The following is a 17,949-nucleotide window of genomic DNA, read 5'->3' as shown; positions in this document are numbered from 1 at the left end:
TAAACAAAAAAGGGTCTATGGGGTGTATTTATGACGCAGCAATATTTGTCAATTAAAGTGGCACTAATATTAAGTGCAAAACAAGGCAGGCTTTGTAATTGAAATAAGTGCGGCCTTTAAATGTTAACAGAGATATAGCTTCATAAATATATCTCATGGACCCTATTTTTTTTTGCTAAATAAGAACATTCTCTGAGAACTGTCAGTGTAATAATAACCTAGTTATTGCATTGAACTATCATATGACCAGTGGTGCAAGTAGAAAAAATTTCCTATAGGTACTGTGTGCGTGTGCCGAATGCCACATGGGGTGTGGCCAATGAAAATGGGGCGTGATACATATATGGGGGGCAGATACACTTATGACACCAATAGTGCCAGATACACATATGCCGCCACAGTGCCAAATATGCCCCTTCAGTGCCAGATATGCCCCACAGTGCCAGATACACATACCCCCACAGTGCCATATATGCTCCCACAGTGCCAGATATGCCCCACAGTGCCAGATACACATACCCCCACAGTGCCATATATGCTCCCACAGTGCCAGATATGCCCCCACAGTGCCAGATAAACATATGCCCCCACAGTGCAAGACCTGCGTGGGTTTCCTCCGGGTACTCCAGGTTCCTCCCACAATCCAAAAATATACAGGTGGGTTAATTAGCTCCAAACAAAATTAACCCTAGTATGAATGTGTCTGTGTGTACATGTGATAGGGAATATAGATTGTAAGCTCCAATGGGGCAGGGATTGATGTGAATGGGCAAATATTCTCTGTAAAAGAGCTGCAGAATATGTGTGCGCTATATAAATAACTGGTAATAAATAATAATAATAATATGCCCCCACAGTGCCAGATATGCCTCCAGTGCCAGATATGCCCCCACAGTGCCAGATATACATGCCCCCACAGTGCCAGATATACATGCCCCCACAGTGCCAGATATACATGCCCCCACAGTGCCAGATACACATGCCCCCACAGTGCCAGATACAGTACACATGCCCCCAGAGTGCCAGATATGCCCCCACAGTGCCAGATATGCCCCCACAGTGCCAGATACACATGCTCCCAGAGTTCCAGATATGCCCTAGCAGTGCAACTCACCGTTAGTGCCAGCCCCAGGCAGCAGCAATATCTTCTGCTGCTGGCCTGCTGCTGGGGAGAGTAGAGCGCAGTCGGCGCTCCTCCTGTTCCTCTCCTGCCTTCAGTCCGGTCTCCTGAACTGCCGCCGGTCCGCGAGCCAAACAGGGCTTGCGGTCCGGCAGCAGCGGCTCCTGATTGGCTGCCGGTCCGCGAGCTCTGATTGTCTCACAAACCGGCTCAGTGCACGCCACCGCCGCTGCCGGACTCAGGGGACTCGCAGGCAGGAGAGGCGCATGCTGTGCTCTCCTCTCTCCAACACCCAGTGTCTGCAAGGTGGTGGCCCGGCGGTACAGCATACCTGCTGTGATTTTCTTACAGGTATGCCGTACCACCACTGCATATGACTCATAAGTAGTATATTTGTTATTTATTGCTACTTTTTTATTTTTGTATGTTTGGCTTATTTATATTAATAAGTATTATTTTGACAAATAAAAAATGACCTGAAGCAACAACAAATTAGCACATAGACATTGCAACTGCAGCATAGTTGTTCTGTTAATATGATGAAATCAAGTCATTAATAATAATTTCTTGTTGCCTGTCTTGTTACAGTGCTCTGTATCTTGTGGACGTGGGTTTAAGACCAGGGTTGCATACTGTGTGGCAAAAGATGGATCCAATGTAGGACATGAAAACTGTAAGCACCTTGCAAAGCCAAACATACAGAAAAAATGTCGTGGGGGTAGGTGTCCGAAGTGGAAAACAGGAGAGTGGGGAAAGGTAAGTTTCAGAACTCTGCTACTTGCTTTTATTGTTAAATAAACCGCCTTTTCCTTTATGGGGCCATTGCAGAGTTTTTAGTACAGTTGTGTGCAGAGCCTTTTTAGCATATTTTCTCACTGCACTTGCCCCAGAACGGATATATGCAAGTATACAGGGGGGACTGCACTGTAACAAGCGTTCTCTTTCAGGGCCAGATTAAGAGCCACATGGCCCTGGGGCTGAAAATTATCATTGACCTATACTGAGAAGGGGAGCTGTGACCAGTGCTATGTGGGTGTGGCCGGTGCTGTATGGGTGTGACCAATTTTGGGTGGGTGTGGCCAGTGCCAGTTGAGCGTGTCCAGCTCCTATACTGTGAGCCCCAATGTCTATCTAAATATATTAAAATAAAAACTTAGCATCATTCTGTGAGAAAATGTGAAAAATGTATGATTTAGGTGCGTCAATGTGGCCAGCTAGGCAGCGGTCATCATCATCTCATGCTGTTATGATTATGTGGAGATCTGGAGCTTTAGCTCCATCTGCTTCATTGTTAATATGGCCCTGTTCTCATTACCATTACGTTTTGAAACCTAAACAAATGGGTTGTCACATCTTGAAATGTGTAAAAAAATTCTGCACACTGGTGAATATACACATATTTTATGTACATGCTGTTTTTGGAGCAACCAGTTTACTTGCAGTTCTCCATCTGGCCTTATACACACTGGAGTACGTGTCTAGAGTATAATAAGTGCTATAATTGACATTAATAATTCCAGTGGCGGATTTTACTCCCCAGTAAAATCTGCCACCCGCAGGGACTGCCTAGCAGTGGCAATGACTCCCCATAGAAAGCGCTCCCCGCTAATCCCAGCCAGACAGGCAGTCCCAGGGGGATGTGTTCTATTCTCCCGGGACTGCCAGTCTGCCTGCGAGAGTAGAAAGAGCGCTGCCCATGGGAAGCCACTCCCCTGCAGCTGATGCAGTCCCTAGAAACCAACCTAAGCAGTGCCAGAGTTAAGCCCCACCCTCTAACCTAAGCCCCAACCCTACTACCGCCAGACTTAAGCCCCACATCCTGTGACATCAGCCGTCAGTCACCGGAAGAGCAGGGAGGAGAGGGCTGCAGACCCCCTGGCCAGACAGGTAATAAGTTGCCGCTGATGATGACTACACAAGGTATGTCACTTAAGCATTATTAATATAAAAGACCTTTTATAAAACTGGAATTCAGCCAACTATGATGCCCAGAGCATATTTTTAATTGTGAGGAAGGTACCAGGTATATTGATAGATTAGTATGTGTAGTAGGCCCTGACAGGTCCACTTTAAGCAGGGTCTTCCCTACACTTCCTATGACTGTGATGAGCATAACTCTGTATGGCGTGCTGAATGGGGATGAGCCGATGCAATGCTCTGTATGGTGTGCTGAATGGGACTGAACCAATGCAAGGCTCTGTATGCTGAGCCGATGTAAGGCTCTGTATGATGTGCTGAATGGGGCTGAGCCGATGCAAGGCTCTGTATGGTGTGCTGAATGGTGCTGAGCCAATGCAATGCTCTGTTTGGTGTCTTGAATGGGGCTGAGCTGATGCAAGGCTCTGTATGGCGTGCTGAATGGGGCTGAGCCGATGCAAGGCTCTGTATGGTGTGCTGAATGGGGCTGAGCCGATGCAAGGCTCTGTATGGTGTGCTGAATGGGGCTGAGCCGATGCAAGGCTCTGTATGGCGTGCTGAATGTTGCTGAGCCGATGCAAGGCTCTGTATGGCGTGCTGAATGGGGCTGAGCCAATGCAAGGCACTGTATGGGGTGTTGAATGGGGCTGAGCCGATGTAAGGCTCTGTATGGCATGCTGAATGTTGCTGAGCCGATGCAAGGCTCTGTATGGCGTGCTGAATGTTGCTGAGCCGATGCAAGGCTCTGTATGGCGTGCTGAATGGGGCTGAGCCAATGCAAGGCACTGTATGGGGTGTTGAATGGGGCTGAGCCGATGCAAGGCTCTGTATGGGGTGTTGAATGGGGCTGAGCCGATGCAAGAATGGGGCTGAGCCGATGCAAGGCTCTGTATGGTGTGCTGAATGGGGCTGAGCTGATGCAAGGCTCTGTATGGTGTGCTGAATGGGGCTGAGCTGATGCAAGGCTCTGCATGGCGTGCTGAATGGGGCTGAGCTGATGCAAGTCTCTGAATGGGGCTGAGCTGACGTAAGGTTCTGCATAGCGTGCTGAATGGGGCTGAGCAAATGCAAGGCTCTGTATTGCGTGCTGAATGGGGTTGATCAGATGCAAGGCTCTGTATGGTGTGCTGAATGGGGCTGAGCCGATACAAGGCTCTGTATGGCGTGCTGAATGGGGCTGAGCCAATGCAAGGCACTGTATGGGGTGTTGAATGGGGCTGAGCCGATGCAAGGCTCTGTATGGGGTGTTGAATGGGGCTGAGCCGATGCAAGAATGGGGCTGAGCCGATGCAAGGCTCTGTATGGTGCGCTGAATGGGGCTGAGTTGATGCAAGGCTCTGTATGGTGCGCTGAATGGGGCTGAGCCGATACAAGGCTCTGTCTGGCGTGCTGAATGGGGCTGAGCTGATGCAAGGCTCTGTATGGTGTGCTGAATGGGGCTGAGCTGACGCAAGGCTCTGCATGGCGTGCTGAATGGGGCTGAGCCGATGCAAGGCTCTGTATGGTGTGCTGAATGGGGCTGAGCTGATGCAAGGCTCTGTATGGTGTGCTGAATGGGGCTGATCAGATGCAAGGCTCTGTATGTGTGCTGAATGGGGCTGAGCCGATACAAGGCTCTGTATGGCGTGCTGAATGGGGCTGAGCCGATGCAAGGCTCTGTATGGTGTGCTGAATGGGGCTGATCAGATGCAAGGCTCTGTATGGTGTGCTGAATGGGGCTGAGCTGATGCAAGGCTCTGTATGGTGTGCTGAATGGGGCTGATCAGATGCAAGGCTCTGTATGGTGTGCTGAATGGGGCTGATCAGATGCAAGGCTCTGTATGGTGTGCTGAATGGGGCTGAGCCGATGCAAGGCTCTGTATGGCATGCTGAATGGGGCTGAGCCGATGCAAGGCTCTGTATGGTGTGCTGAATGGGGCTGATCAGATGCAAGGCTCTGTATGGTGTGCTGAATGGGGCTGAGCTGATGCAAGGCTCTGTATGGTGTGCTGCTGAATGGGGCTGATCAGATGCAAGGCTCTGTATGGCATGCTGAATGGGGCTGAGCCGATGCAAGGCTCTGTATGGCGTGCTGAATGGGGCTGAGCTGATGGAAGGCTCTGTATGGTGTGCAGAATGGGGCTGAGCCGATGCAAGGCTCTGTATGGCATGCTGAATGGGGCTGAGCCGATGCAAGGATCTGTATGGTGTGCTGAATGGGGCTGAGCCGATGCAAGGCTCTGTATGGTGTGCAGAATGGGGCTGAGCCGATGCAAGGCTCTGTATGGCATGCTGAATGGGGCTGAGCCGATGCAAGGCTCTGTATGGTGTGCTGAATGGGGCTGAGCCGATGCAAGGCTCTGTATGGTGTGCTGAATGGGGCTGAGCCGATGCAAGGCTCTGTATGGCGTGCTGAATAGTGCTGAGACAATACAATTTATCAATTTAAGTTACTTTTTAGGACTTTTTCCAGGTATCGGGGCTCTCTGTTGGCGGGTCCCCAGACAGTGTTAATAATCTGAATAATCTTTTTGCAGGGCATAAATCTGGGTACAGTATGGGACTGATTCAGAGGGGGGTGCATGCGTATGTTTAAGAAGTTGAGTGATTTTTTTGGAACAGCGCAGGCCCCCCAAAACTGGCCCATGAAGACACACAGTCTCAGACATTGTCAGATGGAGACACTGCACCTGTAATAAGGATGGTGGAGGTTTCAGCGATGCTACTAATGGCTGCTACAGACGCATCAATGGTATTACAGCGTGTACAGGGGGTCATTCCGAGTTGATCGCTTGCTAGCAGTTTTTAGCAGCCGTGCACACGCTATGCCGCTGCCCACTGGGAGTGTATTTTAGCTTAGCAGAAGTGTGTACGAATGTATCGCAGAGCGCCTGCAAAAAATTTTTGTGTAGTTTCAGAGTAGCTCAAAACCTACTCAGCGCTTGCGATCACTTCAGACTATTCAGTTCCGGATTTGACGTCTCACACACCCGCCCAGCCACGCCTGCGTTTTCCTTGGCACGCCTGCGTTTTTCCGAACACTCCCTGAAAACGGTCAGTTGCCACCAAGAAACGCCCACTTCCTGTCAATCACTCTGCGGCCAGCAGTGCGACTGAAATGCATCACTAGAGCCTGTGCAAAACTGCATCATTCGTTGTGCCCGTATGCTGCGCGTGCGCATTGCACCGCATGCGCAGAACTGCCATTTTTTCGCCTGATCGCTGAGAACAAATGCAGCTAGCTATCAACTCGGAATTACCACCATAGGCATGCAAAGTCGGTGTCTCAGCCTTTGCACATTCAGATGCAGTCTTGTACACCAGGGGAAGGGCTGATAATGGGGGTAATTCAGAGTTGATCGCAGCAGCAAATTTGTTAGCAATTGGGCAAAACCATGGCCCTCATTCCGAGTTGTTCGCTCGCAAGCTGCTTTTAGCAGCTTTGCACACGCTAAGCCGCCGCCTACTGGGAGTGAATCTTAGCTTATCAAAATTGCGAACGAAAGATTCGCAATATTGCGAAAAGACTTCTCTGTGCAGTTTCTGAGTAGCTCGAGACTTACTCTTCCAGTGCGATCAGTTCAGTGCTTGTCGTTCCTGGTTTGACGTCACAAACACACCCAGCGTTCGCCCAGACACTCCTCCGTTTCTCCTGCCACTCCCGCGTTTTTCCCAGAAACGGTAGCATTTTTTCACACACACCCATAAAACGGCCAGTTTCCGCCCAGAAACACCCACTTCCTGTCAATCACATTACGATCACCAGAACGAAGAAAAAACCTCGTAATGCCGTGAGTAAAATACCTAACTGCATAGCAAATTTACTTGGCGCAGTCGCAGTGCGAACATTGCGCATGCGCAATAAGCGGAAAATCGCTGCGATGCGAAGAAATTTACCGAGCGAACAACTCGGAATGACCCCCCCATGTGCACTGCAGGGGAGGCAGATATAACATTTGCAGAGAGAGTTAGATTTGGGTGGGTTATATTGTTTCTGTGCAGGGTAAATACTGGCTGCTTTATTTTTACACTGCAATTTAGATTTCAGTTTGAACACACCACACCCAAATCTAACTCTCTCTGCACATGTTATATCTGCCCCCCCTGTAGTGGACATAGGGGGTCATTCAGACCTGGTCGCACGTAGGCTATTTTTTGCACTGCTGCGACCAGGTATTCGTCGCCTAGAGGGGAGGGGGTTAGAGCTGTGCAGGGGAGCGATCACTTGTGCAGAGAGCTGCACAAACAAAAAGTTTGTTCAGTCTCTGCACAGCTCAAGACTTACTCAGCAGCTGCGAAGAATCTTCTTGGAGCTGACGTCAGGATCCCTCGCTGCAACTGGCCGGACACGCCTGCGTTTTCTTCGTCACTCTCAGAAAACGGTGAGTTGACACCCCCGGACGGCCTCTTCCCATCAATCTTCTTGCGTTCGCCACTGCGAACGCTTTCTTCTTTCTTCTCGTCGCTGCCCGGCAACGGCCGTTGTGCATGTGGTGACTCGATCGCATGGCTGCAAAAAACTGCAGCGTGCGATCGGGTCGGAATGACCCCCTTGGTTTTGCCCAACTGCTAACAAATTTGCTGCTGCGATCAACTCTGAATTATGCCAAATGTCATTTGCATAAAGTCGCTGGGGCAACAACAGCCACAGATGCAAAAGCAGTCGCTGCAGCAGTATCTACCTCTGGCTCCGTATGTCTAGCCTCTATACGGAAGTCCCTGCTGCCCTGTAAGAAGTATTATATAGCAACATTGGGGGTCATTCCGAGTTGTTCGCTCGCAAGCTGCTTTTAGCAGCTTTGCACACGCTAAGCCGCCGCCCTCTGGGAGTGAATCTTAGCTTATCAAAATTGCGAACGAAAGATTAGCAAAATTGCGAATAGACACTTCTTTGCAGTTTCTGAGTAGCTCCACACTTACTCGGCATCTGCGATCAGTTCAGTGCTTGTCGTTCCTGGTTTGACGTCAAAAACACACCCAGCGTTCGCCCAAACACTCCTCCGTTTCTCCAGCCACTCCCGCGTTTTTCCCAGAAACGGTAGCGTTTTTTCACACACACCCATAAAACGGCCTGTTTCCGCCCAGAAACACCCACTTCCTGTCAATCACATTACGATCACCAGAACGAAGAAAAAACCTCGTAATGCCGTGAGTAAAATTCCTAACTGCATAGCAAATTTACTTGGCGCAGCCGCAGTGCGGACATTGCACATGCGCATTAGCGACTAATCGCTCCGTTGCGGAAAAAAAATAACGAGCGAACAACTCGGAATGACCCCCATAGTTTCTGAGGTTGAAAAAAGACAATTTGTCCATCGAGTTAAACCTGTTAGTGATCTTCTACACTGTAATATTTTTAAGACTAATTTTAACTCTGGTGGATGTTCAGCCATTATGTCTATAACTTTTTTTGAACTACTATTGTGCATGATTTACCCACCATAACCCTGTATATATCCTTATCCATTAGGAATTTATCTAGTCCATTTTTAAAAGGAATGACCGAGTCCGCCATTACTACTCTCTCAGGCAGGGAATTCCAAATACGTATTGTCCTAGCTGTGAAGAAACCTTTATGTATCTGTGTGTGAAATCTCCTCTCCTCTAACCTAAGTGGGTGTCCTCGTGTCTTTTGTGATGATCTTACCCAAAACAAATCCTCCGCTAGCTCTCTGTATTGACCCCTTATATATTTGTAAATATTAATCATGTTCCCTCGTAATCTCCTTTTTTACAGCGTAAACATGCCTAGCCTAGCAAGCCTTTCCTTGTATTAGAGCGTCTCCATACCCTTAATCAATTTGGGCACCCATCTGTAAACCTTTTCAGAGACTGACTTTTGATATGAGCTGACTTTTGCAGTATCTGGTGGCCCAGGCCCAGGTGCTGCTGGATGACTTTATGGTGTGTGGGCTTCCTAGAAGCATAATACTTCTTCCGAATCCCTTTCTTCATGGTTTGTTAATTTGAGGTCCTCATATTCTTTCTTTTAACCCTTGGCGTATGGCTTTGTAAGCTATGTAACATTCAGCATTTCAGACCATCTGCTGCTGTTTATACTGCTTGCATAGTGTATGCTATCACCATGTCTATGTGCCTGTTATTTATTTACCTGATTACAAAAATAATACTGCATTACTGAATGATCTTCCCGGTTTCGCAGTTCTGAATTGCTGGCTACTTTTGTTTATTACATTCACATAATGTGACTATGCAGATGTGAATGATGCAAAATGAAGCCACTTTTTTGTGGTTCTCACCCTTATGTGAGTGGTGCCCGGGTGATAGGTCAACAGCATTTAGGTTGACAGTCAATGGGTGACACCATATGGTCGACATACATTACGTTGACAGGGGCAAAGGGTTGACAGGTACACATGCATTTAGGTCTAAAGGTCAACATGACTCTGGTTGACACACAAATGGTAGACACAAGTTTTTTGGCTGGGTTGTACATGTTTTTCCAACTTAAGCTTGATTTACTATCCACGTGGACTACGATTGGGAATAGTAACATTGCCCAAAGCGAGGTTTTCCTGTCGACCTTCTGTACCCATCAACCTTACTACTGTCCATCTTTTACCTGTCAACCTTTTGACCCTATTGACGTAATGCATGTCGACCATATATGGTTGACCCAATGACTGTCTACCTAGACACTGTAGATCTTCCATACCACACCCATGTGAGTGAACCATCACCTAAACAAATGGGTCCGGTATGAAATACCGGCTGATGGGATGCCGGCTGTCAGTATCCCGACAGCGGCATCCCCTCTGCCGGAATACAGGCTGCGAGTCGCTTTGCGGGCTCACTGCGCTCACCACTCTGCGGGCTGGTGGCGACCTTCGCTCACCACAGGTTCTATTCCCACTCAGTTGGTGGCGTGGACCCACAAACCGAGTGGTTATTAGGGGCGGGTGTCGGGATGGAGGACGTTGGCAAAATGCCAGCTGTCAGGTTTCCAACGTCAGTCTACTGAACACCGGGATCCCGACCACCGGAATTTTGACTGCATCCCAAATAAATACTGTACATAGAGAACTGTAGACTGGATACTGGTGACTGGTGACTGGTGACTGGTCACAAGCCAGAGAATGGTGCAGTGATCTGTGGCAGTGACAAGCAACAGTAAAACATAAATTGGATTCAGTTTTTGGAAAACAGTTAAGTGTGAAAACAGCTTCCAGTAATTTAACTGGGGAATAAAAGTGTTCCAGTAATTGTGAGCCCATACTGTGACTTGTGCTAGAAAAGGCCACGGCTTAGTGGATAAATATGACCCTAATAATGAAGTATGGCAGGAGATTTCCCCAGTCCCTCCAACAAAAAACCTGTCAACTGTCAGCTCCGGTAATACTATCTATAATTACTGGTTGTACCTATAACTGGTGCACATGTAGTAAGGCGCCTCCGAACGGGGAAAGCTTCCAGGAAAGTGAGGTTTAATAACCACTGCCTGCGCTATCACACAAAGACACAGAACATCTGGTTTGGATTAGCACTGCAGAACCTCATATTATGATCCTCCTGTTCTTTTTATGCAATCATAAAAACGGAGGAAAAGTTCTCAAACCGTATATCATATTTCAGTGTTTCCTGTATTCACACCACACAATGGGGGTCATTCCGAGTTGATCACTCACTGTCGTTTTTCGCAGCATAGCGATCAGGCTAAAAACTGGCTGTTCTGCACATGCGTATGGGCCGCAGGGCGCACGCGCCAAGTAATTTCACACAAAACTAAGCAATTTTACACAGGGCGAGCAACGCTTTTCAGTCGCTCTGCTGATCGTTGTGTGATTGACAGGAAGTGGGTGTTTCTGGGCGGAAACTGACCGTTTTCCGGGAGTGTGCTAAAAAATGCAGGCGTGTCAGGCTAAAACGCAGCAGTGGCTGGGGAAACGAGGGGAGTGGCTGGCCGAACGCAGGGCGTGTTTGTGACGTCAAAGCAGGAACTAAACGGACTGAGCTGATCGCAATCTAGGAGTAGGTCTGGAGCTACTCAGAAGCTGCAGGAAAAGATTTTCGAGCAATTCTGCTAATCTTTCGTTCGCACTTCTGCTATGTTAAGATACACTCCCAGAGGGCGGTGGCTTAACGTTTGCACTGCTGCTAAAAGCAGCTAGCGAGCGATCAACTCGGAATGAGGGCCAATGATCTGCCGACGCATCTATAGATGCTGGAAGACGAACACAATCTTCAAGTTCCCTCAAAGTTTTTTCCCTCTTTTGAAAGTTTGTAGAATTGAGATGTGAGGCCATTCAACAGAAAGTCCTGGGGTGAAAAGTTGATAGCTAACTAGACCAGGGATTGCACAGTTTACTACTTATTCCGTAAACCACAGTTTATATAAGAAGAGAGGGCGGAACGGGAAGCATGTGTATGGAAGTATACAGTAAAGAGTGTTTGAATATTTAGTACATTGTGGCAGTATTGCATTTGTTGTCAATTATAATATCTGGGATTAATGTTACTGACGGGCTCCGCTAAGGTAAAACAGATGAAATAAGATTATTTATGTGCTTAGTTTGCAGAGAGATTGAGAGGTGTTTTCTTTCATCGTTGATTTTTTTTTTTTTTGTAAGAATAATGACAACATCATTGGGGCCCTGGTCATACTGGTGTAATGGACCACAGAAGACAGTTCCACACATAGGGGGGGATTCAGAGCTGATTGTAGATGTGCTAAAAATAGCACATCTACAATCACAATCTCTGATATGCGGGGGCCGCCCAGCACAGGACTAGTCCGCCCTGCATTTGAAGCCCTGCACTTTACCCCACCGCAGAGGTACGAAAGCATCGTACGGCAATACACAGCGGAGGCAGGTGGCTGCCGGCCATGCTTTGGCTCTCAGCGGCTGCGTGTGATGTCATGCAGCCGCCGCAGCCCGACCCAGCAACAATCTAGACACGTCTGTGCTGTCCAGACCGCACCCCTCCAACGGCCCCTCCCGCCCCGCAACTGCCTGTCAATCAGGCAGAGGCGATCGTACCAGTGAGATGCTTTTGCATCTCATGGCGTGTGCACGTGCAGTGCAGCCGCTGCGTGTGCACACAACACAATGGGCTTCAGGGTGCGATTTCTGCCGTTGCAGCAATCAGCTCTGAATTAGGCTCATAGGGGGTGATTCGGACCTGATCGCTGCTGTGCGTTTTCGTATGCACCAGACAACAACGGGCAGGATGGTGCGAAAATTCTGATCGCACGGGCGTTCGCAAGGTGATTGACAGGAAGTGGCCGTTTGTGGGTGGTAACTGACCGTTTACTGGGAGTGTCTAGAAAAACGCAGGCGTTCCCAAGCGTTTTCAGGGACAGTGTCTGTTGTCATCTCAATCCCCAATCAGTCTGTTTCGATCACACTGAAGGAGTAAGTCCTGGGCTGCGCAGAGACTGCACACGGTGGATTTTTGCAGCTCAACATACACATAGGATTGCACACTTGCACGGCGAATTTACACTCCCCCTGGAGGCGGCGACTATCTGAACGTAGGACAGCAAAGTTAGCATCCCAGTGATCAGGTCTGACTCACCCCCATAGTTCCACACAAATTGTACATGATCACGAATAGGGTTCCTAGATCCATATCTCCCAACATAACCCTCTCCAGGAGGGACACAATGCTCTGCTTCTGGACTTTTCTCTTAATTTATGATTGATGGCACCTGTTTGGAATAGGTTAGTGGATAAGAAAGGTGTTTCAGCACAGGTGATGGCAATCATATATTAAGAGGGAAGTCCAGGAGCAGAGCATTCTGTCCCTCCTGGAGTGGGTCATGTTGGGAGTATGGATAATCACATGTGAATGACAAAATGGCCGACAGACTGAGGTGGCCTTTACCAGAGAATCCTCAGATGGACCCCAAGCATAAACTGGTTGCTTTAACCTTTTTTATACAAGAGAACCAATGAGAAGGTGACTTTATTGCCATGGATCACTACAAGCCTGTATTGTAGATTACAGTGCAACTATGGCCTGAAATATGTGCACAACATAAACTATTGTTTTAAACTCAATGTTGAGGTGATGCTGATGGATTTACTACTAAGCTCTGTACACTGTAATCCAAAAATATATTTATCGTACTTATAGCAGGAGTTTATATTGCGGCAGGGGTTCATATTCCATGCCTTATGAAACACCTGCAGCTCCCGCGGTGCCAATTTAGTACGTCTGACTGGAAGTGGAGAGCCTGGTTAGATGGCCTGTATTGGTGGCAGCTCATATTTCATCAGCTGCTGCATACAGGACACATCTACAGAGCTGGGGTTTGCATCTCCCATCAAAGAACAGTTAACCTTGTGCTCATTTCATTATAAATGACTAGAGGTTATCTTATTAAAATATCTCCTGACCCTGCAGTCAAAACTAGTTTTTATAGCAACAATGGGGCTGAGACAAAGATTGTCTTAGCATTTACAGTATTTGTATAGTACGAGTATATCCCATTACATGTAAGTTCGGCCGTAATTACACATGTATTGTGTGTACATATGAAAATGTGTTTATTTGCCTTTATGCAGCTATGTACTTTTTCATGCAGCCGCCCGCCCCTTGCTGGGTCTCATAGCCATCATTGGCCCTCATTCCGAGTTGTTTGCTCGCTAGCTGCTTTTAGCAGCATTGCACACGCTAGGCCGCCGCCCTCTGGGAGTGTATCTTAGCTTAGCAGAATAGCGAATGAAAGATTAGCAGAACTGCTACTAAATAATTATTTGCAGTTTCTGAGTAGCTCCAGACCTACTCATAGATTGCGATCAGCTCGGTCTGTTTAGTTCCTGGTTTGACGTCACAAACACGCCCTGCGTTCGGCCAGCCACTCCCCCGTTTCTCCAGACACTCCCGCGTTTTTCCCTGACACGCCTGCGTTTTTTAGCACACTCCCGGAAAACGCTCAGTTACCACCCAGAAACGCCCCTTTCCTGTCAATCATTCACCGATCAGCAGTGCGACTGAAAAGCGCAGCACAGACAAGTTTTTAGTTAAATAACTAAGCGCATGCGCGCTGCGTACCATGCGCATGCGCATTTAGCAACAAATCGCAGCATAGCGAAAATCGGCAACGAGCGAACAACTCGGAATGAGGGCCATTACCATCAGTGCGTGCATGCACCAGCCCTATCCTTGGTGAAAGAGAACCATCTGATAAACAGGCGCACCTTTCTGTACGTATACGTTTGACATGTGACACGCCATCGCTAAAATTTGCCTATGTGATAACACCCCATTACCAACCAGTTGCGCCATTTCCACTAGCTCTGAATTGCCCATAGATGCGTGCGCGCACCTATGAGCACGCACTTTGCAAAAATACACAAGATCCACCCACAAAACTTAACAGTATCAGCCCTTCTTCAGTCCCAATGATTGCGCCCACTCTTATGCGTTCTATACATTACTGTTTCTCTGTACTTTTTTACTCCATGGGTATTACAGTCATCTTCTAACTACAGCACAGAATTGTTTCCCTTGCGTAGGATGATTCTCTGCACAGTATCTGTGCTCCTAACTTTCAAGGAACAGTTGGAACAGGGCAATGGCCCTCATTGCGAGTTGTTCGCTCGCTAGCTGCTTTTAGCAGCATTGCACAGGCTAGGCCACCGCCCTCTGGGAGTGTATCTTAGCTTAGCAGAATTGCGAATAGAAAAAATTCTTAGCAGTTTCTGAGTAGCTCAAGACTTACTCCTACACTGCGATCAGTTCAGTCAGTTTCGTTCCTGGTTTGACGTCACAAGCACACCCAGCGTTCGCCCCGACACTCCCCCGTTTCTTCAGACACTCCTGCGTTTTTCCCAGAAACACCAGCGTTTTTTCGCACGCGCCCAGAAAATGGCCAGTTTCTGCCCAGAAACACCCACTTCCTGTCAATCACACTCCGATCACCAGAACGATGAAAAATCCTTGTTATGCCGTGAGTAAAATACCTAACTTTTGTGTAAAATAACTAAGCGCATGCGCTCTGCGAACCTTGCGCATGCGCAGTAAGCGACTAATCGCAATATAGCGAAAATCGGCAACCAGCGGACAACTCGGAATGACCACCAATGTTCTGTAGACTAGTTGCAGCTAAACTACCACATAGTAAAACAAATGCACTAACAACCCCCATGCACTGGCAAAATTAGTTTACTCCAAACCAATTTACAATGGTGGTAGAGTGGTATGTGAGCAGGAGAAGCAGTTTGGTCGAGCTTTTTTATCTTAACTTCTCCTCCTGCAATGCTCAGTTATTTCTGCACTGCTTCTGCAATGCCCAGTTACTTCTGTACTACTGCTCTTCCTGCTGTGCTCAGTCACTACTGAACTTATCCTAAAGTGCACAGTTACTCTTGAACTACTTCTCCTGCAGTACTCAGTTACTCCCGAACTGCTTCTCCTGCAGTGCTTACTTACTTATGAGCTAATTCTCCTGCAGTGCTCATTTAATCCTGAAATTCTCCTGCAATTCTCAGTCACTTCTGAACTGCTTCTACAGCAATGCCCACTTACTTCTCAGCTGTTTCTCCTGTAATGCCTAGTTACTTCTGAGCTGCTGCTCCTACAATGCCCAGTTACTTCTGAACTGCTTCTCATGCAATGCTCAGTTACATCTGAACTACTTCTCCTGCAATGCTCAGTTACACCAGAACTATTTTTCCTGCAATGTTCAGTTACTACTGAACTTCTTCTCCAGCAATGCCCAGTTACTTCTGAACTGCAAGTCCTTTTTATGTTCAGTTACTTCTAAACTGCTACTTTTGTGATATTAAGTCACTTCTGAACTACTTCTCCTGAGATGTTCAGTTACTTGTGAACTTATTCTTCTGTTTTGTTCAGTTATTTCAAAATTACTTCTCTTGCAATGCTCAGTTACTCTAAAACTTCTTCTCCTGCAATGCTCAATTACTTTTTAACTGCTTCTTATGCAATACTCGGTTACTTCAGAACCACTTCTCCTACAAGTCCCAGTTAATTCTGGATTGCTACTCCTGTGATGTTCAGTTACTTTTCAACTACTTCTACTGAGATGCTCAGTTACTTTCGTAACTGTTCAATTACGTTAGAACTATTTCTTCTTCAGTGTTCAATTACTTTAGAACGGTTTCTCCTGCAATGTTCAGTTACTACTAAACATCTTCTCCAGGAATGCCCAATTACTTCTGAACTGCTTTTCCTGGAATGCTCATTTACTTCTGAACTACTTCTCCTACAATGTTAATTCTCCTCAGTTAATTAAGAACTTCATCTCCTGCAATGTCCAGTTACTCCAGAACTGCTTCTCCCACAATGTTCTATTACTACTGAACTTCTTCTCCAGCAATGCCCAGTAATTCTGAGTTGCTACTCCTGCAATGCTCGGTTACTTCAGAATTTCTTCTCCTGCAATACTCTGTTACTCTAGAACTGCTTCTCCTGTAATGTTCAGTTACTTCTGAACTCCTTCTATGATATTCATTCACTTCTGAATTACTTCTCCTGAGATGTTCAGTTACTTGTGAACGTCTTCTATTGTGTTCAGTTACTTCAGAGCTGCTTCTAATGCAATGCCCAGTTACTTTAGACCTGCTTCTAATGCAACTAAGTTACTTTAGAACTTCTCCTGCAGCGCTCATTTACTCTAGAACTGCTTCTCTTGCAAAGTTCAATTACTTCTGAACTGCTTCTCCTGTAATTCCCACTTACCGCTGAACTTCTCCTGCAGTACCTACTTGCTTCTGAACTTCTTTTCCTGCAGTGCTCAGTTACTCCTGAACTGCTATCTCTTGTGATGTTCAATTACTTCAGAACTGCTTCTCCTGCAATTCCCAGTTAATTCTGGACTGCTATTACTGTGATGTTCAGTTACTTCTCAACTACTTCTTCTGCGATGCCCAGTTACTTCTGTACTGCTACTCTAGCAATGCTCAAATACTTCAGGACTGTTTCTCCTGCAATGTTGAGTTCCTTCTGGAATGCTTCTCCTGAGGTGGTCAGGTAATTCTAAACTCCTTCTGTGATGACTGCGCAAATACTTACGAACTGCGTTTCCAGAATGCTGTTACTTCTGAACTGCTATTCCTGCAATGCTCAGTTACTTCTGAACTGTTTCGCCAGCCCTGCCCAGTTTTATTCTGAACTGCTTCTCCTACATTGTTCAGTTACTTCTGAACTTCTTTATCCTGCAATGCTCTGTGACTTCTGAACATCTCCTGCAATGCGTGACTTCTGAACTGTTTTTCCTACCGTGGTTAGTTACTTTTGGACTTCTACTCCTGGAATCCTCAGTTACTTCTGGACTTCTTCTCCCGCATTGTTCAGTTAATTCCAGGGACGGACTGGTCTCCAAATTTGTCCCTGGCAAACGCGTGCACTGGAGACGGGGGTGTGCCGTGAGTCAAGGGGGCGTGGACTCATGGTACGCCACCATTTCCATGGATATGGACAGGGGCATGCCGCGAGTCAGGGGGCGTGGACTTGTGGCACGCCTCCATTACCATGTAGACGGGCAGGGGGGCGGGGGAGAATCTACAATAGAGAGCCGGAGGCTGTCCTGCGTGCTGCCTTCTCGGCTATCTGGGTGACAGGACAGGCATTTGCCAGAAGTGCCAGATGGGCAGTCCGGCCCAGGTTAATTCTGACCTGCTTCTCCTGAGATGTTCAGCTGTTTTTAAATAAGTTATCCAATAGCATAAGTAAAGGTGAAAATTAAAATGTACACCAAATAAGATACTGTATATAGTGGTTATATAGATTAAATAAATGCAGCTACCTGCAATGAAACAATTGGTGGTCACTTTTACGAATAAATAGTAATTCTGCATAGTTATTACAAAATAATATTGCTTAATTAAACTAAGCACATATCCTATACAATAAAAGGCTAACGCTGCTCCTCACCTCGATGGAGGGAATTCAAGTGTTTTGCATGCCATCAGCCAATAGATGGTATCTGATGGAGGAAGTCAATT

At 47.1% G+C, this 17,949-nt stretch overlaps 1 protein-coding gene and 1 long non-coding RNA gene across 2 annotated transcripts in view; one reads left to right on the top strand and one right to left on the bottom strand.

The window, feature by feature from the left end:
- The window catches only part of ADAMTS9 (ADAM metallopeptidase with thrombospondin type 1 motif 9), a 366,262-nt gene that overhangs the window by 283,288 nt on the left and 65,025 nt on the right, over positions 1–17,949 (top strand). The window contains exon 29 of the mRNA XM_063940922.1: positions 1,709–1,876. Within this exon, the coding sequence (XP_063796992.1) occupies positions 1,709–1,876 (168 nt within the window). The remainder of the gene's footprint in view (positions 1–1,708; positions 1,877–17,949) is intronic.
- Positions 1–17,949, bottom strand: part of LOC134958368 (uncharacterized) — a 46,317-nt gene that overhangs the window by 22,169 nt on the left and 6,199 nt on the right. The window lies entirely within an intron of this gene.

This window comes from Pseudophryne corroboree, chromosome 9, assembly GCF_028390025.1.
Source record: "Pseudophryne corroboree isolate aPseCor3 chromosome 9, aPseCor3.hap2, whole genome shotgun sequence".
NCBI lineage: Eukaryota > Metazoa > Chordata > Amphibia > Anura > Myobatrachidae > Pseudophryne > Pseudophryne corroboree.
Note: the sequence above shows the minus strand (reverse complement) of the source record. Positions and strands in the feature narration are given on the sequence as shown.